The sequence below is a fragment of the Carettochelys insculpta genome, chromosome 26 (genome assembly GCF_033958435.1).
Source record: "Carettochelys insculpta isolate YL-2023 chromosome 26, ASM3395843v1, whole genome shotgun sequence".
NCBI classification, from domain to species: Eukaryota; Metazoa; Chordata; order Testudines; family Carettochelyidae; genus Carettochelys; species Carettochelys insculpta.
Genome location: NC_134162.1, coordinates 8,576,356 through 8,598,288, shown reverse-complemented (window position 1 = coordinate 8,598,288; position 21,933 = coordinate 8,576,356). Strand labels below are relative to the sequence as shown.

The 21,933-nt window shown below is 44.2% G+C and overlaps 1 protein-coding gene and 1 long non-coding RNA gene across 3 annotated transcripts in view; one reads left to right on the top strand and one right to left on the bottom strand.

The window, feature by feature from the left end:
- Positions 1-21,933, top strand: part of MED20 (mediator complex subunit 20) — a 57,446-nt gene that overhangs the window by 5,009 nt on the left and 30,504 nt on the right. The window contains exons 3-4 of one of the 2 annotated variants that reach the window (XM_074977649.1): positions 424-677; positions 5,969-8,030. In XM_074977649.1, the coding sequence (XP_074833750.1) occupies positions 424-677; positions 5,969-6,184 (470 nt within the window). In that variant the 3' untranslated portion in view covers positions 6,185-8,030. Of the gene's footprint in view, positions 1-423; positions 678-5,968; positions 8,031-21,933 lie in introns of those variants that run through there. The other variant, XR_012642594.1, reaches the window with a different exon arrangement.
- The window catches only part of LOC142001960 (uncharacterized), a 78,003-nt gene continuing 64,407 nt past the window's right edge, over positions 8,338-21,933 (bottom strand). Inside the window, exon 3 of the long non-coding RNA XR_012642595.1 lies at positions 8,338-8,893. This is a non-coding gene — a long non-coding RNA (uncharacterized LOC142001960). The remainder of the gene's footprint in view (positions 8,894-21,933) is intronic.

Sequence of the window (21,933 nt, the reverse complement as noted above, 5' to 3'; positions counted from 1 at the left end):
TATTGTTAGTCTTTAAGGACTGCTTTTTGTAAAGATACAAACTAATATGTCTACCTCTCTGAGACTACTCACAGATAAAGTTAGGAATCAAATGGCTCTCTTTAGTAATCAGTTCAGTAGATATGAGTTTGGGACTCATACATCTTAGTGGCCACAGGAAATATAAAAATCGGGACATGCTCTGGAATGGCAGAAATGGTACTGCAGTGACCTCTGTGGATTTTTTTGGGGGGGGGGTGGCGGGCGGGGAGGAATTCATAAAACGACCCCATACATGCAGTGTCTGGAATCACATTAAACCTTCATGAGCAATCCTGAGATAGCCGTGCCTCTGTTGATTGTAACAGCTGTTTCTTCTTGAAAGCATCCAAGAGAGAAGCTGGAGCATTTCCACAGTTAAAGAAAACATTGCTCTTGTTCCAGGTCAGGCTGGCAAGCTGATGTACGTGATGCATAACTCCGAATATCCCCTCAGCTGTTTCGCTCTCTTTGAAAATGGCCCCTGCCTCATCGCAGACACCAACTTCGATGTCCTCATGGTGAAACTGAAAGGCTTCTTCCAAAATGCCAAGGCAAACAAGATAGAGAGCCGGGGTACGCGGTACCAGTACTGTGACTTCTTGGTGAAGGTTGGCACTGTTACCATGGGGCCCAGTGCGCGGGGAATATCTGTGGAGGTAAGACTGTTCTTTGAAGTGACTGAAACATGGAACACAACATAAAAGTCCTCGAGTCAGCAAAGCACTGAAGCATGTACTTCACTCTCATTGACTTCAGGGCAGCTTAGAACAGGGGTCAGCAATCTTTCCGAGTGTTTGTGATACTTTTTAAAGTCATTACTTAAAACAGTTTCATTAATAAATACATAAAGATGCTGAGCTTTACCATTTAGGTGGTGGTTGACAGCATTAGCTGGTCTTTTGTTAATCTACAGGTGGTGTGGCTTTGAGCAAGCTGCCAACTGTATAGAGGAGGAGGGGTGGGGCTGAGCTCCTGCCTCATGTGCCAATGAAAATCGACTCCCTTGCTATTCTTGACATCTGTCATGTGGGGTTGCTGACTCCTGGCATTGAAACATGAAGAATTGTAGGACTGGAAGAGACCTTGAGAGGTCATCTAGTCTAGTCCCCTGCACTCACAGCAGGACTACGTGTGATCTAGACCAGGGTAGGGAACCTTTTTTGGGTCAGGGCACCACTCACACACAGAAAAATCAGGGCCCACACAAGTGAGAAATCTGAATAAATAAATAAGCAAACTCCTTCACTGAACTGGCTCCAACTGGTAAGCGAAAGAAAGAAGGAGAGAAAGACTCACCTCAAGGCACACACCCAGCCCAGTGGGAGTCGCCAAGGCTCAGCAATTGCTCCAGGGCTGGAGCATGAGCACTGGCTGGCCGTGAGCCGAGGAGAAGACCTGAGCCTAGTCACCCCTGAACTCTAGACCATTCCTGGCAGGCACTTGGAAATTTTTAAATGCATGTTAGACAATGATGGAGATTTCACAACCTCCCTGGACAATTTATTCCAGTGTTTAACCACCCTGACAATCAAGAAGTTTTTCCTAATGTCCAGCCTAAACCTCCCTTGCTGCAATTTAAGTCCATTGCCTCCTTGAAACAAGCTTTTAAATAATTGGAAACTATTATAATGTCCTATCTGTCCCATACTAAACTAGCCTATTTTTTTAAATCTTCCCTTTTTGGCCATGATTTCTAGCTTGTTTAGTCATTTTTGTTGCTCTTCTCTGTACTCTTTCCAGTTTGTCCACATCTTCCCTGAAATGTGGTGCCCAGAACTGGATATGGTACATCAGCTGAAGCCTAATCAGTGGGTGTGCTTAAATTTAAGCCAGTGCGTAGGTGCTTTGCTGGATCAGGGCATAAATGCTTATCGAGAATTTCATTTAACTAGTATAAGATGGTTATTGGTGACTAAAGTTAGGGGAACTTAGATCCCCAACCCTAGAAACAGTTATTCTTAAAGCTAAACAAATACTTGGAGTTGTCCCATTGATTTAACTGCAACTGCCTTCACGCTTAATGTTAAACAGGTGCATCTGAGTTGGCAGGACTGGGGCCTTTCAGGGGAAGAATGTGATTAAGGCATAGAAGTCGCGGTCACATTGTCAGGGTTTTGTTCATGGGTCTCCTGTATACTTACTCAGGCAAGTTGATAAAAGACAGTTTTCAAAATTGGCCTCTGATTTCGAGGGCCCCCACTGTTTGGTGTTGTGATCGCAGATGCAATTGGCAGAGGTGCTGGGCTGACATTGCTGTGTGTTTCAAATGGCACTGTGGGTGCTCAGCACTGCAGATGGTCCAGCCTTATGTGCATAAAGCTGAACAACCGGAAATGAAAGCTTCCAAAATGAGACACCAGCTAAGTGCCCTGCAGGCTGTGTGGCCGCACAGATGCTCAGGGCTTCAGCAGGGAGATGTGCCCCTCCCCTGGCCCCGATCCAGCCCCAGCTCAGACCTGCTGTGGCAATTGCCATCCCACCCCCACCATGACCGGGTGCTGGTGCGGGGAAAGAGAGGTGGGAGAGTGCTCTCCCTCTTTCCTTCTTCTGCCTCTGCCCCTGCATCACCCCAGGGCAGCCTAAAAACCTCATCCCCTTCCCCAGCCCTACCTCAGAGCCTGCACACTCAGCGAGCATCCTCCTGACCCCCATCGTCTCCCTGTTCACATCCCAGTCCTCTGCCCCAGCCCTGAACCCCTCACTCCTGCCACATGAATGTTCTGGGCACCAATAAGAAAGTGCTGTTGTAACCCATGCACCTATCGTGTGTAGTTCAGTGTCCCATCTAGTGGCACACAGGACAGGTTTCCTCTGCAGCCTTATTGGAGAGGCAGCTGGCTTTTAGCTCAACCGGTAAGGGCTCAGGTACTAAGTGCCAGAGATCCCAGGTTCAAGCCCATCTGGGGGCAACTACACTGTGTCACACATCACCTCCCTATTGGTGCACATAACAAAATGCATTCCACACAGGTGGCAAAAATCAGAGGGAACAGTGGATGCAAGATCTGAAAATCCAGCCGCTGCCCTCTCTCTGTGCCATAGTGATACTATCTATAGTGGCTACCAAGCTACTTTGTGTAGGCCCATCCCTGCAATATCCAAGCACCTGTGAAATGGAGATAGTACTTACCTGCCTTGCAGGATAACACTTGCTTCACTCATGTGTTTGAGGTACTCAATTACTATGGAGGAGGTTGTCATAGAAATACCAATATATAAAACTTTAAAGGGATGGCATTGCGCTGTAAATCCTACATTTTGAGAAAAAGTTCTTCAGTGGTGTTATGAATAACCTAAGTATTTTCATCAGAGGAGTCGCCGTGTTAGTCAGTATCTGCAGAAACAAGGAATCCTGGGGCACCTTAAAGACTAGCAGATTTATTTGGGTATGATCTTCTGGGGCAAAAATCCCCTTTGTCAGATGCATGACCACCTATTTCCACGTCTGACAAAGGCGATTTTTGCCTCCAGAAGATCATGCCCAAATAAATCTGTTAATCTTTATGGTGCCACAGGACTTCTCATTGCTTTCTAACTAATTTTAAAACTGAACGAGAAAAAAAATCTGACTTATTTTTCACTGTTAATAGTGTTAAACTCATTGCCTCTCCCCAATACTTCTCTGCTTTGAGCAAAATATGGAACTGGACTGGTCAGTTACACAACTGCTATATTTGGCATCACTATGCCTCAGAGGGACTGTTGCTTTGTTTTGTTTAAAAAAAGCAACAGTTCCCTCTGGAATTACAGGAGGGGCAAGGGATGATGTCTTTGATTGTGTCAGATTGTGTTTTTATACACAGGTACACCTAACATAAAGCAAAACAAAGCAAGCAGTCTTGGACTGCTTGCTTTGTTTTAGGAGGATACAGACTAACACAGCTACCCCTCTGAGACACTGACTAAAGGAGTGGTCTTAGCTCCAAAGAGTTTACAGTCTGGGACTTTGATTCAACAGTCCCATCCACTCTCAGTGCGGGATCTTAGCCTAAGTATATGCCAACAAACTGGTGCTCCACTGTCTAACAGTGAGTGTATTTGTGATTCGGGTCGTGAGCGTGAGTCTCAGCACACCAGCTGCCTAAATATGGCCAAGCACTTTGTAAGCCTCATGACAGAGGAGAGTTTGAAGGAGGATGCTGTGGCTTTGCTAACTTTCAAGGGGATATCTTGTGCGTGTGAAGTGATAATGGAGGGGGAAGAGCAAAGGCTTTTGAGGGGAAAATAGGATTAATGGGTAATAACCACTGGCATCATGAGCAAAGTGGAGGCATGTGTTGAAGGCTTAATGGTATATGAGATTATAGGGAGTCTGTGCCAAGATAGGGAACGCCTCTGAAAGGGAAGATGTGTTTTGGTGGAACCTCTCTGATACAGAACTCTATCTGGCAACATCTGTAATGCAGCATGATTTTTAGTTAGCTGGATGACCACTTATCATAGGTGTGGACAAGTTTCCTGCAGTCCCATAAAGTTTGTTTCCGGCTCCCAGTCCTGGCTTTCAGTGTTCTGTGCTGTTATTTAGCTGTAATTTACCCCTAAGTGTCTTTAAAGAGCCCAGTGAGCTGTGAAAGTGTTGGTAATGTGCGAGATAATATTGACCTCCGGTGGTAGAGCAAATTCTCCTGTCTGGCACTGGTCAGGTCCCAAGAGTGCCACATGAGAGAGGTTCAACCTGTAGTTTGCTTTGGATGCAATGGAAAAAGGAGGCCAGATTTTCTTTCTTTTTCTCAGCACTTTTAAATTCTGTTCTACAAATATTTAATTAATCACCTCATAGACATAGCTACACGTGCACGTCAACATTCCAAGGCAACAGAAACAAAGCTCAAATAACAGCATTCTAAATATTGCAACAGAAGGACTACAGTTGCCATAATGCTAACAGCATTTCCGTTGATCCTAGCTTGAGCAGAAACTTGCTTTATATCAGACTTGAGTTTGGGACCCAGTTTGAGCTGCTTTGTTTTTAATTAAACAGGTTTTCCAAAGTACATGTCTGGTCTTACAAACAACACGCTCACCCCACCTCTAATGACTAAGGCAAACTGAGTTTGGTGACTCCTGCGGTTCATCAGCATGCACGGGAGAGGGTCTAATTATTGACCCCCATTTGTAGCTCATCGTTCTTTTCAGTTGGCAAGGATGGTTTTGCTTTTTTGAAATAAGCAAATGTAATGTCTGGGACAGTGAAGAAGTTGGTAGCAGGCTCTGAGCAGGTTTCGACAGCTACCTGTCTCATTCCTTTTTTGCACATGCACTATATCTGCCAGGCCACCTAACTTCTGACATGAAACGCCCTTGTTATTGCAGACCCAAGTCTTCCCTGGCCCAGATGGCATTTGAGCCAAGATTGGCAGAGGTGTAAGACTAGTACATTCACCTCCACTATGCCATCTAGCTTGTGGAGTATCTGGGTCATAAGAAGGATACATCAGTAGCTTTATGAGAACCTTTTCTTCCTTCATCCTCATGCTTTTGTAAGTAAAAATAAGGCAAAGTCTGTAACAGTGTTCTGTGTAAATTGATGCTTTGGTGGCTACCCAGGAGAGATTCAGATGCCACCCAGCTGATTAGCAGAGTGCCCACAGTCAACAGCGTGTGTTTCTACTGGTGGTGCACATCAGCACATGCCTCGGAGCACATAGCAAAATTTATCCTGCACTTGGATGGAAAAAATGGCAGGGAATATTGGTCCTTAAATGTTTTCCAGGGTGCTGGCATTTTTCCTTCTTTACTTATTTGATAAACACCTCCTTTCAGTTTGCTCCTATGAGGAGAATTGTATATTGCCTTGTCCTCAAAGCCCTGAGGCATTCTGTATCATGGCTGAAACCACTAGTCTCTATCTCTCTCGATATACGTATTTTTGGAAGGAAAGTTAATTGTCTCCTGTGTGGCGACCGTCCGCTGCTCTGTGCTTCAGTGCTCCTGTTTCTGTTGCCAGGTGGAATACTGCCCGTGCGTGGTCACTAACGACTGCTGGAACCTGCTTCTGGAGTTCATGCAAAGCTTCATGGGGAATCACACACCTGGAATCCCGTCCGTGTTTGGCAACAAGCACGACAGCATCTACAGCCCGGGTGACACAATGGCTCAGTACATGGAACTGTTCAACAAGATCCGCAAACAGCAGCAGGTGCCTGTAGCTGGGATCCGATGAAGGCTCCTTGAGACCAAATGTTTTTTTCTTTTTTAAAGTGACAGTATCCTCTTTTTGGATTATCCTCCTGGGTCAGGAAACCCAGCCTTTTGCTCAGCAACATCCTAAAGAAGACTACCCCTAAAGGAAAACACCATTCATCTCCATATATTAGGGGTGGAATCAGTTTTTCCTACCTCTGATCTTGGTCTCCAATATATTTGCATTTCATCTCTTATTCAGTGTTTCCAGTGGTTAGCCTGTTGACACTGGTGCATCTCAGTGCAATGGAAATGCTTGATTCTGGGGATAAATGTTCTGCAGAAGGATAAAGTATAAAATCTAGCTGTGTATTAACTGGCTGGATTTTACTGTCCCTTATTTTCCTTAGCTGCTGACTCTTGAATGTGGGTTTTGTGGATATTCATATGAACATATTTTGGTACCACTTTAATTAAAAAAAAAAAAAAAGCTTATTTTCATAGAAGGATATTAAGTCTTTTTATCCAGCAAAGGTGCCTGTGCTGTGTTTTGTAGTTTCAGAAGGGTGCCTGTGTTAGCCTGTAGTTTCACAAAAGATGGTTTTTTTTTCCCCTTTGGTGCAGAAGTTATTTTTTATCCATATTTACCTTTAATTTTATTGAAGGGGCTTTGCACCTTTGATGGAAGACCGTGTCCTGTTGTGACAAAATCGCTAGGAAGTCTTTGCTGGCCCCTTATGGTTATGTTCTTAACTTGCCATCATCTTCTAGAGCTGATGAAGAGATTAAAATTTTCCAGTTCTCTGAGGATACCAGTGGTATCTGGTCTTCTTACAGCATCCTACTCCTTTGATGAAACAACATATCTGCCATTTCACCTCATTGTTAGAAAGGTAGCTGATAAAATTGAGAGCAGTCCTTGTGCTTTAAATCTTTACTCACCTGCAAAGTCCCATTGATTTCAGTTGGACTGTTAAAATGAATAAGGGTTTGCAAGAGAGAGACTGTAGATTTACTGCATGGCTTGGGTATTGCGTAACAATGATTTACTTATTTGGATGGAAAGCTAGGGAAATTCCCCTTCCTTAAAACCATCTGTGCCCTGGGCGCTAAACCCTGAGGAGCTTCTTTGCTGGGGAATGCAGATTTCTTCTCTCCTCTTCATATTTTTCTGTGATTTGTGTTATTTGATAGACTGCAGCATGACTGTTTAGCTCAGTTCTGCAATTGCAAGACCTTTGTGTAGCTTGCCTGAAAACACTTTCCCACGGAGCTTCACAAGTAAATAGCTGCTCGGCAAGGATCTTTTCTGCTTAATTTCAGAATGCTGCATTTTTCAAATGAGCAGAATTACCCTGGGCCTGTAACCACTCCTCGTGCTCAACTCCCTGTTGAGGCCATGGAGAGTTCCAGGCTCGGCAAGCCTGTTAGCCCTACATCACGCCTTACTTCATACCTGTTTGAGCATGTAACCTGAGGGAACAGTGTGTAGCTTCTTCTTAAAAAAAAAAAAAAAAAAAAAAAAAAAGAGAGAGAGAGAGGAAACATGTTCTGCATCCCCAGTCCCTACATCAACTTGAACTGCGGCCATGAGTCTAAAAAGTAAACTGTGCAAAATAAATGTCTTCTACCTAACTAAACCTGCTGATCTGTCAGGCAAGCTGCGATTGTACCAGGTTTGGGGAGGAAGGTTTAAGACTCCTTTCTGGAGGACTGGAAAGAGAAGAGTGGCTTTGATTTACTGGTTGGTCGAGTTAGGGGGTTCATCATTTTATGCCTGTATGTGTAATTAATTATTAGGGCATCTAGGAGTTGTTGTATGGGTATTTTTAATTATTTAACTCCTGAATAAATTCAATAACAAGACAGTGGGTCTCATTAGCCTTGGTTAAATGACTTGCAACAGTCTATACTGAGAAATATTGTCCAGCCTTTTATCTGTTTGTTGAAGAACTCCTCCGAAACAGTAATTGCTAGGACCACCAAATTTGGTATGCTGCTTCCTCTTATCATAATCTAAAGCAAGGTCAGGGTTTGGTTGTGCCAGGAAAATGGGATGTGCTTGGAATGGGATTGCTTCTCATAAAACCACACAGATAAGACAAAATCACCAAGCAAGTGAATGGGCCTGGCTGGAGGCATGACTCCCATCTGGGACTGCTTCAAGCCTCCCATCCCCCAGGCACCCTTTAGGGCTGCACCTGCCTCCCACATTCCTTACCCCCATTTCTTATGGGGACATTGCTGGCCAGGACAGAGCACACAGTTTGCTGCATTCCTCACTGGCTGGAGAGCAATGGGGCCAGGTGAACCAGGACCTGCCCCAGCCAAGGGACATGCGCCTCTTTCCCAGCTGTGCCCACTGGAGCTGCAGGGGCCATGGACAGGTGCTTCTCACCTGGCCCCAAGATGCTGCGGTGAAAGAGGGCAGCATCACATCTGTCTCCTGGAGGAATCCTGTATATTGAAGCCCTCATCCCCAGCCCCTCCCCAGAGCAATGATTAAATGAAGCACATACATTTTTCATTTTATTTGCCAAAAACAAAAATTAATCAAGTTATGGATCCGAGCAACACCAGGTACAGTACATCTTCTAATATTTAATTAAATTAGCAAGTTGAATATACCGAAAGTCTGGAGAGCGATTTTGAGGTCCAGTCTTCAGCTGGGATACTCCTGAGGTCAGCTAAAGGTTTTGTCTCACGACAGTGTGAAGTGGAGGAGACTTGTAGATGACCTGTGCTCCACCTGGAATACAAGGGTTTAAGTCAAATAAATCTTCAACTCAAGTGCACATGCGGCATTAAACCCTCACTCTCTCATTGGTTGCAGGGGAGTCCTGTAAGTAAACCTTGTAGAATGAGGGTCTTAGCTCATTATTACTCAGAGTAGCTAAGATCTTTTACCAAAAACTCCTGCTCTTTGGACAAATCCTCTTCTCTGTCGTGCTTTCTTTAAAAAAAGAATGCTGTGGGATTGCACCTGGAAGATCAGGCACATCAAGCATTGCAAATGCCACTCCATACAAAAAACAGTTCTGATATCTCTGGGTGCAAAATGCATCTAAGTCACATGCCTTTAAATAATATAATGTGTGTGTGCTGGCTCTTCTGGGTGTGCGTTGTCTTCTTAATGCTGGTTACTGTTCTGCAGCCACAGAGCTGGAGCCCTTTGGCTAAATTCTGCCTTTAATCTCATCTGCACAACCCACTGCCATCACGGGGGTTGCATGGGTGTAAGTGAGAAGAGAATCTAGGCCCTTTATTGCTGAGTAAAGGTATCCACTGATGTGGCTGCTTTCTCTAAACCCGTGCATTGACTGCTTCTTGCAAAAGCCTTTCTTTTTTCCTACTTTGTGGGGTCTGTTTTAATGTGCAAAATTATAGTGCTTTCCAGTCATATTATCTCAGCAGACTCCTTCCTTCTCCCCGTTGCCAAGGCTATACCATGGCCAGAACTTACCTGCGACACATGGGAGTGGGTGCAATGCTGTCACAATAGCAGCCTTCCCCAAGGACTGTGTGATTTCATCATAGCCCATGGCTGCTGTAATAGCAACCAGCGTACTTGTGATGCTGTCATGTCCGTGGCTGTTCCCTTGTGTGTGCAGCCTGATACAACTCTTATGAATGTGGCTCCTGGTGCTAAGTGCCCCTCATCAGCCCTGTGACATTGAGTCCCCTGTGCAATGGCAGCAACATGAAGCCCAAAGACAGTGATGCTTCTCATGGTCCTGTGACAGTGGCTTATGACACAGTAGCTCTCATGGGAGTGATGGAGGCATGGACAGTGGTGCCTCATTTGGCTCCACAGCTCTATCTCCATGTAGTGGCATCACCTGGTGTAACCCCCAGGAGAGTGACCCTTTGCAATAGGGGTGCCAGATGTGGTGCTTGGGAAGTGGCCCCATACAACTGTATTACCTGACATGGTCCTTCAGTGACCTCATGCACTGGTAGTGCCTGATGTGGACCTGTGGCAGCAGCCTTGTGGATTGGTGGTGCCAGATCTGGCCCTATGGCAGTGTCCCTGTGCAGTGGTGCTACCAGATGCACCAGACACAGCCCTGTGCAATGGTGGTGCTGGACATAGCCTTGTGGCAGTGTCCCTGTGCGATGGTGGTGCCAGATATGGCTCCTGTGAAATGGTGGTACTGGATATGGCCTTGTGGCAGCAGCCCCCATTGAATGGCAGTGCTGGATGTGTCTGTGTAGTAGTGGCTCTCATACCATGGTGGTGCTGGCTGTGGTTCTGTGGCAGCAGCCCTCATTCCATGGTGGTTCCGGATGTGGCCCCATGGCAGCAACTCCCCATACAATGGCAGTGCCAGACATGGCCTTGTGTCCATGGTCCCTGTGCAATGGCAGTGCCAGACATAGCCTCCATGGCAGTGGTCCCTGTGCAGTGGTGCTGCCGGACATGACGCTGTGGCAGCTGCCGTGTACCATGGCAGTGGCCCCTTTGCAATCGTGGTGCCGGACGTGGTCTGGGGCAGTGGCCCCTTCGCAATGGTGGTGCGGGACATAGCCTGTGGCACTAGTCCATATGCAGTGGTGGTGCAGGATGTGGCCCGTGGCCCTGCAGGCCGGTGGGGCCCCCTGCTGCTCTGCCCGGGTGGTCCGCAGTGCGGGGGAAGCGCGCTCTGCCCTCAGCCGGTGTGCGCGGGACCAAGACCCAGGCGCTCCTGCCCCTTTAAGAGTCTCTTTGTCTCCGAAACATCCTTATTTACCCTCGTGTGACTCAACCAAACTTCAGCCTGCGATTCACAAAGACTTGCTACGTCACTGTCCGAGGGTGGAGCCAGGGAGTCCCCACCCCTTCGTTCCCCACTCCCCAGCGCAACTGCCCTAAGCCACTGAAACGCCTGCCTGCCTCCCCTATCCGCCGTCGGCTACGCAAGTTCCGTAAACTAGTCCCGCGTTCGAAATCTGCCCGTAAAACCAAAGAACGCCCCGGCCAGCCTACGCAATTCACGTACGCTAGTCAAGAGTTCGCCGTCTATGCAGCGCAAATGGCGTAAAGGTGAGGGACGTTTCCGCAGCGCACAGTGACCGGCATAGCGCGCCGAAAAAACCCTTAGGACCGCTTGCTAGAGCTTTGCGGAGCCGGCGTAAGTGGCGTTGGCGAACGGGGCGTGCAGCGCGAGGGCAGGGCGGGGAGGATTGAGTGTGTGGCGTGCTCTGCGACCAATGGCTTCGGGGGGCGGGGCGAGGCTGTCGGCCAATGGGCGGGGAGGGGGCGGGGCCGGCCCCGGTTGGGGTGTCTCGCGCTCGGTGACAGCTCGCGCGTGCTGATGATGGCGGTAAATAAAGGGGTTGTTGGGAGAGGGGGGCTCTGATCCCCCCCCCGGGGAGGGGGCTCCATTCCCCGAGGGGGGGTTGGGGAGAACGTGTCCAAGCCTCACAGTGAGGGTTGAGGGGGTCTTCCCCCATGTTAGGAGGGTTCTGGGGGCTTCACACCCCCTGGAGTGGCTGGGTCCGGGGGTGTCTGATCCCCGGGAGAGGGGTGTGACTCCCCATGCCTACCTTCAGGGGAGGCGTGGGGGGTTAACTCCCACTTTGCGGGTGAGATATGAGTGGGAGTCAACCCCCCATGGGGAGACTGGGGGTTAACCCCCAATTTAGGAGAAGAAACGTCGGGAGTTGGTGGGGGTCTAATCCTTCAGTAGGGGTTGGGGGGTTTAGCCCTTAGTTTGACAGAAGGAGTGGGAAGGGGCTTCACACACCCCTTTGAAGAGATGGGGGGCTAGCCCTGTGGGGGCTGGGCCCAAGAGGGTTAACCCCATTTTGAGGGGTTGAAGAGCTTCACTTCTGAAAGTGGGAATCGGGTGGGTTTATTCCCAGAGTGGTGGGGGGAGGGGGGGGCTTCATCTCCATGGGGGGTGGCTGGGGGTCACACACACATCAGACAGGGGGCTTTCATGCTCACTGTAGCAACTGGGGACAAGGAGACTGAGGGAATCACTCACCACAAGGTGAGGTTGGGGGAAGGCTGGTGATGGAAGCCAAGGGAGAGGTTGCTACCCTTTGGAGGCAAGGGCGAGGTTCAGCCTTGGAGTGGTAAATGTGATAGGCTCAGGGAGCTGGAAAGCGATCTTAGGGCATGAGGATGCATGTGGTTAAGGGAGCTGACATGGGCTGGAGAGGTGAAAACTAAAGGGTGCAAGTTCTGGAAATGAACAGGAGCTGTGCACAGATGTTGTAAGGAAGTCTGGAAAGGAAAAGGTGGATCAGAGAGCGAGATGATGAGTGGAGGCTGGATCAAGGGAGCAACTAGATTAGTGGTTGGGGCCCTCAGGTTTAGAAACAGACATAGAACAAGTGCCAAATATAAAGAGCCCAGGACTGAGACCATAACTATATAGAGAGGTACGGTAGTTCTATGATAGGCTTCGTGGGCAGAGATGGCCTAGGCTGGGATAGGTTATGGGATGGGGTGTATTTGAGGTTTTGGGGTTGTAACAGACACCCTGCTGGAGAGTAGCATGATACAGAGGTGCAGATCCCTTTGTCTGCAGGAGGTAAGATGCCAAGTCACTTTTTCCTTACTATCACTGTGTTGTCCGCAACTTTCTCTTTGTTATGTTTTAAGAGCACAGTGCCATGAGTTGACCTTTTGTTCTACCTTAACCTGATTGCATTGTCCTCTTTCCTTTTACCCCAAGTGCATTGGTGCAGAGGCTGTAAGGAAGTGGACTTATACAAACAGAGAGCATGAAATGATTTTATCAGTTTTCTTCTTTTATTGCGTTCTGAATGTATGGTTTTCCCCAGAGTGAAAGGTCTGGTGAGGTTTTGAAGATGGAACCATATAATTCAAGATATTGAGTGCCCTCAGGTCTCTCCCATAATTGGGGTCTAATTGTGTAACAACTTTTCTTAAATTCTTCTTTCCTTACTCACACCAGTAGAACCACTACAGCCTGTGTGACAAATCTTAAGAAGCAGGTCTTTGCCCACAAAAGCTTATGCTCCCAAATATCTGTTAGTCCATAAGGTGCCACAGGACTTCTCATTGTTTTTGCAGATACAGACTAACACAGCTACCCTGCTGATACCGTGTGACTTCTGAGTTTAAGGTGAATGGGATTTAAGTTGCTGTGTTAGTGCTGCTGTTTGAACATAGTGGTTGTTGAGAGTGATGCTTTATAGGTAACAAATTAATATAAATGCATAACAAGATTTAAAATTTATTTTAAACGGATGGACCACAAGCTCCCCCTCTCTATAACCGGAGAAATGGCAGTGTGTGTTTTGGGTGTTTTATAAATAAAATGATTAACGCCAATTTTATCCAAAACTCCAGTATACGCATGTTAAGGGAAATAATTCTATATAGTCAGGGGGATGGAGTAGATGATCTGTTGGAGATCTGCAGTCCTAGCTCCAAAGACTAATCCTTACTCATGTGTCCCATTGAAGTAGATGTGCTTGAGTAAATGTTGCAGGATGGAACACAAAGTCTTTTCTTCTTCTAACGACCATGATTTTATTCTCTATCTTCTAGAAAAGAGAACAAAAATCTCTTTTGTTCACTTTGTTTGAAGTTTCCATCTGTTTTGTTTTATTTGGGAGGAGTGAGCATTATGGTTGGTAGGGGGAAAAAAGTTGAGGTTGGAGGAATGAGTGTTTGCTGACAGGTTTTTAACAAAGAGAAATGCATACTATTTGATTTAGCCTCTTTGATACAAACCATATTCTTCAAAGGCATTGCAGAGAGAGAGAAGCAGACATTAATAGCAGAGGAGCGTAAGTATAGGCATCTCCTTTTTAATTCTTTTTATTGTTACTGTCAGTCTTGAGAAGCCAGACCCATGTTTAAATCACATTTAAAATATAATTGCAACCTGAAAAACTGGCAGCAGCTTGAATGCGTTTCCCACAAACATGTACTTTTCCCCCCAGTTTATAAAGAAAAGTAAACTCCAATAAAATAATGCTAAGTTTCTGTAGTAGTTTTACAAAGATTCTGAGAACACACAGTTATTAGGAATGCACGAAGCTTAGTGTTCTTATAAGTGAATCTGAAATTACAAATCCAATTTCTGAAAGTTTGTGATATGCAAATATGAGGGGGTGTTGGATTTTTCTGGTCCTTCTCCTTTCCATCTGTTTTAGAAAGTCTCTGTTTTGTTTGGAAGGGATAAGATTTGAAAACGTTTATATTTTGCCTGCCTTGAAGGATCAACATATTGCTCCTAAAATCCATATCTTTAAATAAATATGCAACATATTTATGTATATATTTGTCTACACAAACATGAGTAGATCTTTGAAAAGCTGCTCATTCTGAGAAATAGATGTTTGCTGTATTGTGTTCTATAATGCATTGGAAATGCAAACATGCTTGTTTGTGTGCCTGAAAGAAATAATTTTTAATCTTAAAATACGTTCTATGAAATAATTCTGAATTGTTTTATTAAGGAGTGTCAGTTTGCTTTGGCATTATATAGATGAACACAAAAAACACATAGCTTTTTTTTTTTTGTTTTAATAATCTGTTAGAGTTTGATTCTTTAAGCTCCTAAATTGGTTTGCATGATCTGTGCTTTTTGCGTAGTGTTGCTTCACAGAATGCAGATTAAGTTGCTTCCTGGGCACTGAAGAGCTTGAGGTTTGATGTGCACTACTTACGCCTTACTTAGACAAAATTCTTACTGACTTCAAAGGAAGTTTTCCTTAAGGAAATACAGATCAGTGCCATAGAAAGACTAGGCAAAAACTGGAGACCATTCATTAGGGTAAGGATGGTAGAGACAGATGATTGGAATGGAAAATAAGCTTACAAGGGTTCCTGAAAGAAACAAGTTTAAAGGGATATATGGATGGGAAGAGAAGGCTCTTGGTGGACGAAATCTGAAATAGTGCTCTAAGAAAAGGGAACAGCAGGAGTAAGGCTAGTGCATAGGTGTAGGAAAAAGATGAAAGGGGCTGTGGATATTGGGAGAGGGAGCAGAAAGAATTAGAGCAGATAAATTGGTGGATAGATGAGATCATGAATATGAAAATACTCCAGTTTATGTAAATACATGTGGCCAAATTCACCTTTGGTATAAGTGGATGTTACTTAACTGAAGTCTAACAATATTATTTATTCTGCAGTCTTGAAGGTGCTACAGAACTGCTTCTTTGTTTTGTGTGGAACGGCACTCTGCTTAAGCTGGTGGATAAGTTGGCCCTGATGTCTTGTAATTGGTCTCTGTTGGTGTATGTCTAAGATAACTACTATACTTGGAGCTTGCTGTGACTTCTTTGACAATGGCATTTTCACCACCTTGTTTTGATAGTTTTAACACATCGGTGAAGGAGCTTTTTGAGCTAAACTAAAGAAGGATTTGATATCTGGTAGATATCCAGTTTTTTATCTGGATCATTAGTGTCAAAATTTTTGTTTCAAAGTTTTGGTTTACAAAGTAAAATTTGAAGAACTGGAATCTGTTGATTGGTTATGTTCCATGTGTATTATTACCATTTATTATTAGACTTTCTAGATATCACACTTGTGATTTTTGTCTCATATCGTGGCTGAGTTCAGTTGAACGTATGATAGGGGAATCTTATGGCACAGCTTAATATGAATTATTACAGGGTTTTTACTTCTCTTAGTCCCTCTTTCCTGGTGTGAAAAAGGACTCATATGACTGTAGCAAGACATGTTTGAAATGTCACATGCATATCAAACCCTTATATTCATTTGCTTACATTTCTTAAAATTCATGGTTTCACCCAAAACACAGAAAATAATTTTTTTCCATAAAATCCTATCATAAACGGTGTGTTCAAATCAGGAGTGCAGTTTTTATCAGAAACTGGTTTTGTGCTTAGTTAACAAAGATATGGCTTTGTTTTAAAATTTGGCACCTCTGAATAAGAAATACAGTTTTTTTCTTAAGAAATTTTGTTTTAAAAATTAAATGGTGTGAATATTTTAAAATCCTTTGCAGACCATTCACAGTGTATAACTTTTCTCTGAGTTAAGCATGCACCAAAAGGTAATGTTCCAAATGTTCCCAAGGGAAGATGCTTGTTTTTGCAATTATTCTTACAAACAATCCTAGCTGATTTCACAAGTGGAAAAGGGGTGGCTTGGAGCTGACAGTTTTTCAGATCTGTAGATATATCTTGGCCTCATACAGGTTTCATTCATTCATTCATTCATTCATTTGTAAAGAGCTTTAGCTTTTGGCTCAGAGGGAACACTGCTTAACAATAGCTCTTTTAAATTTTCTCCTTCCCAAATAATAGTTTGTAAAATGTTGAAGCCAGTCATTTAACAAACTAATGTATTTAGCAGGGGTGCATCTGAAGATTAATTTTTTTCAATAACTAAGCCATCTTTCACTATGATTTCTGGGATGATTAAAATTGTAAATGCTACAGCATTGGTTCCCAAGCTGGGGCATGTGAAGAAATTCCAGGGGCGGGGGCATGGGGCAACTCAGCTGCACCCCCATCAATCCTCCCCACCCCAAGAAGAGACCATGCTGGCATTACCTCCTGCAAAAATGGAGGGTAGCGCCAGCTTTCTGCGGCATGGTGGGGGGGAATCGCACAGCTGAATGCCAGTGCTGGTGTCTCAGGAAGTGTGCGTGCTGCTTCCCCCCTTAAACAGCTGGCACGTTTCCTGAAAAGCCAGGTCTGTTGCCCCCCAGCAACTTCTTTTCTGCCTGCTGCCTTCCTGTGCGGGAGGGTGCAGGAGGAGCCTCAGGTCCACGCCAACTGCTCCTCACTCCCCACCGCAGCTGCGCACTGCCTGAGCAGTTGGAGCTGGTGCACACTCACTAGCAGCCCTGTCCCACACACTGGCTCCCTCAAATTGGCCCCGCCTCAAAGTGTAGAGGGGTCCACAAATTCCACTAACCCTGGAACCCCAGAAGAATTAATCAGTCCTACCTATCCTTCCCCCATGGGGCTGGGGTGCCAGGGGAGGGAGACATCCCCACTGGGGACACATTGTGGGGGCTTAGAGGAGTTTTTTGCATCTCACTTGTGTGGTCCCTGACTTATTTTTCTGTGGGTCAGTGACCCATGACTCAAAAGAGGTTCCCCGGCCCTCCCGTAAATAAAGATAGTGCTGAAAGGTTTGTGTTGAACATATTTGATTTAAAAATGAAGCCTTGACAACAAGCTCCCAACTGGGACAACAAGCTCCCACGCCACCATCTAGCAACAACATCATAACACCCCTGCAGCCCACTGCACACCCTACACACCTGAATTCTGAACCTATCATACACTGGAACCCCTGTCCTGAGCCTCTCACATCTCCAGTCTTCTGGCACACTACTGCACAGTCCACACTCTGCAAATCTGTGTCCTGAGCCCATCATACTCCGAAGCCCCTTGCCCTGAGCCCCTCATACACACCAACCTGAACTCTTGCAGCCTCACACCCACAAGCCTGTGATTTGCTCAGCACCCCAACATTCCACATGACCCCAACACTCTCCAGCTTGGAGCTCCCTCCTTGAGCCAGCAGCCCCTTCTCCACATCTTCCTGCACCTAAATTCCCTCCCAGAGCTTACACCTTTCATACCTTCCCACACCCAAATCCCTCATTCCCACCCCAGAGCCCATACCTCCTGTCTCAATCCAGTGAGAGTGAGTAAGGGCTGGGAACAGCAAAGGATAGAAGAGGAGGGAAATGGAGAGGGCAAGGCCTCAAGAAAGGGGTGAGGTCTAGGGGCTTGCCCTGACATTGAAAAATTGATCTTGGGTGTAAAAAAGATTGTAGACATTGCCATAAAAATTTAAATTTCATACCACAAAATGTGGATTTTTTTTTTTTGCTTTTGAGATGTCAGGATATGAGTTGAATTTTTTGTTAAAAGTGGAGTTGAATGATGGTAAAGAAGAGATGTGGGAGCATGAGGGTTTCTCAAAAATCAAAAAGGGGGTGTGAGGCTGAAAAGTTTGGGAACCTATGTGCTACAGGATATTGTGGTTTACAATACATTTGCTGTCTGTTTTTAAGAACAGATAAGGTTTGAATATGCCTCATCTGATCTGGCTTGCAAAGCTAAGCAAGGCTTGGCCTGGTTAATCTTGGACTGGGTACCTCAAAGAGAGGTCTTTGAAACATGTATCTTTTATCCACCATATTGTTAATCACAGTCATAGGACTGACAGAAAAAGCAGATTCTCATTTAGTTCAAAATGTAGCCCTTCTGCTTCTAGACATGAGGGTCTCTGGTTCAATTTCTTGCTGCAACGGATTCCTTACAAATAAGGATAATCCTTCATTTGATGTTTGCTCACTTGGAATCCTTTCAGTATTCTACACTATCCACATCAGGCTTTGCAACTCTGTTTTTTCATTACTGGAATTCACTTAATCAGTAGCTGTTTTCATTAGTCATGGTTGAGGAAAAATATTTAAGAATATGTTGCAAGAAATAAATCTGCATTGGCGTAAGAGGTAAAAATGATGGAGCACCCATCACTTATTTTTGTTATTCTTTAGTGGCTTATGACTTCCCTGAATTACTAACTTTTGCCTTTCAGAGGGCTGCCGTGTTAGTCTGTTTCAGCAAAAACAAGGAGGAGTTCATGCAACTGACAAAATGGGCTTCAGCCAATAAAATCTTATGCCCAAATATTTTTTGTTAGCCTTTAAGGTGCCATGGTACTCCTTGTTGTTTTATCTTTTGAGTTGAAAGCCCTCCTGCATATTTTTGGGGCTCTTAACTGGGGTAAGTTCATTTACATCAAGGCAATTTATATCATTGATTTAAATCACAGATACACACACACAAAATCATTGGTTTAAATCAAGTTACCAAAAAAGGTAAGAGTGATTGCAGTGAGAGTGTACTTAATTTTGGAATAAGTCCAACTGAACTCACTGGCACTTCTGGTGTTTTATTTATTTTTTTTGGGAGGGGGAGGAAACAAGTATAGAATGAGGTTCCCTTGGAAAAGCTTAGTTATGGTGATGTAAAATAGGAAACAGACTTATGACTTTACCGTTATGGTATCTGGCCATAATGTTCCAAAATAAGTGACATATTATGTAATAAGATGAAAAAACGACAGTGGCAACTGGAAAGTCCAGATTTCTCTTACTGCAGCTTGACCTTACTGTATCTCTCTTACTGTATACCTGAGTGATAGATTCTAAATGTATTTAACTAATTAAACAAGCCACAAGAGTTAGTTAAGCTTGACCTTTTTTTTTTCTAGCAACATCCAACACAACAAACTGCTTTGGTATTGACTTATCAAGTCACACTTATACTAAAAGGCATAGAAAGAGCCAATGATTCATTGCAAAGTGAATTATTGAAGTATCACATAGCCGAGTTAGTCTGTATTTCAAAAACAACAAAAAGTCCTGTGGCACCTTATAGACGATATTTTGGAGCATAAGCTTTTATGGGCAAAGACCCGCTTCATCTTTGCCCATGAAAGCTTATGCTCCAAAATATCTGTTAGTCTATAAGGTGCCACAGGACTTCTTGTTGTTTTTGAATTATTGAAGTCACTAACCAGTTGAAGCACTCAGCCATGTCTGCATCTTTATCCACATCATTTTCTCCCAGCGAGCAGTTTTCTTTATGATATTTTATTCTTGCAGCTTGCTTCTTGCACTGCTTACACAATACATTTTACTTTTCACCTCGGGAATGAATTTCCTCAAAATATTCCCAGATAGGGTCTCTCTCAGACCCAGAAGCCAGGATGGTTTCTTTGTGGCAAAAATGTGGAATAGTCTAGTCATATTAAAAGAGAGGATGTTGGCAGCAAGTTGGATGATTTGGAAAGGGGAAGAAATAGAAGTTTGTTTCTTAGCATTCCAACTGCAGAACATAATATCTATCTCAAATTTGAAAAGTGAGGCCAGTTATAATATAAAGGGTAGAATTTGGTTCTGTTTGCAGCATGACTGATTAAATGAAAACCCTACTCTGTGATGGTAACTGTTTTTTGGCATCCATTTGACTAACTAGCAATTTATACTTTTTAATAGGTCATTTTTTCATGTGTGTGGCCAAGTCTACACTACAAACTTACACTGGTATAACTCTGTTCTTCAGAGATATGAAAAATTCACACCCCTAATTGATATCAGTATGCCAATTTAGTCCACCAGTGTAGAGAGTGCTGTGTCAGCAAGAGAGCTTCTCCTGTCAAAGTAGCTGCCACCTTTTAGATTAACTATGCTGATAAGAGAATCTCTCCTCTTCACATAGGTGTGTCTTCACTTAAGCACTTAACATGAGGAACAGTACTAATGCAGCATTTTTGTACAGGGCAGGTATATACTTAAAACATCTGGTACTCCAGTTGCTGGAAAAGCTGCTGAGAGTGGAGGACAGACTCACATACTCAGGAGCTTGAAAAATTTAACCAGTGTTGTTCTACTACTTCAGGGGCCAGCTGGAGTGAAAAGTGCCATGCTGTCATGTTTCTTCCCCATAAAGTACCATGACTTTGGAGCCATGTCCCTGGGCAGCTCAAAGACATAAAACAGTCATGCATTGTTTAATTCTAACATTACCAATTGTCTTTTCTATTTAATACAGTCCAAAATGTTCTTCATCTGTTACACCTCTTAATCCTTTCTTGTTTTCCTCTGTTTTTTCTCTTTGCTGTAATATATTGCAAATCTTTTGTTTTTTTCACAAGTCTGTCACTACTTTTGCTCCGTCCTCACCATGACCCATTATTTACCTCTCCACACATTCCAATCTCTTCTCACCTATATTTTGTCATTTCTTTCTTCTCAACCACAGAAATGTCTCCGTTCCTTATTTCGTTTTTGTAACTGTTCCCAGCATTTTTTTTCACCCATCCACCCACACTACTGGTTGGAAGTGTAACAAGATGTCTCCTAGTCAGAGAAGTAATGTCAGCCAAAGTTTTAAGATGAAATATGAGTGACCCGACTCAGGTGAGAAAATAATCCTCTCATTTGCCAGAGAGAAGGAAAGGGGAGGATGCTGGGATTTCTGTTAGGTTTCTGTCTTTGGACCCTGTTTAGAGACTCTCTTACGGTTTGCTAGATGTCTGATCAAATTTGAAACACCTCCCACCTCCCTCTTCTGGCTGGTTTGTCTTTGGGTGAAATGAAGTGACGTAGTATAACAGTTGGAGGACTGCCAACTAAGTGCAAAATACAAATGTGTCCACATGAATTCTGCAATGAATTTAATCTACTTTCAAAGTAGATTATCTAATTCATAATATTCTGCCAGTTAATTTGCAAGAATGGGTTGCTTTGTGTTGATGCCATTGTTTGAATTAGAAAAAAGTTCATGTGTAAAAAAACCTTCCTATGTAGACAAATCTTTAATCTGCTTTCCTGTGGTACATACTGTCTGTTGAGGAGACATACCTTTCACTGCTTCTGTTAATGAGCCTCTATCCCAGCAAACATCTCCAGTGCCTCCCTCTGCTGTGGGTCATAGCTTTACAAGCAGCCACAGAGTGAAATAGACCTGATTCTTGTCATTACCATTGTTGCTTATCCCCTTCAGAATACCAGCCCAGGAAAACCCGCACAGTTCTGTTGCATCTTAGTAAAATCAATATTGCTAGACCTCCAAAAATTAGATTTGTTTAAAAATCATTATTATAAAGACAGAGAGAAACCCCCATGATGTATTTGCTTCCTGGTTGTTGAGAATGTAGATGCTTTGGGGTTACATTTTCAAGCTCTTCTCCTCAGTTGTGAAGGGCCAGAAACTTTTTAAAAAATGGAAGCTGAGCATTCTCATTTAATCACATGCTTCCAGGAGCTGAGACTTGAAAAAGACCACACCAAATATTGTGAGAGTTGGCAAGCC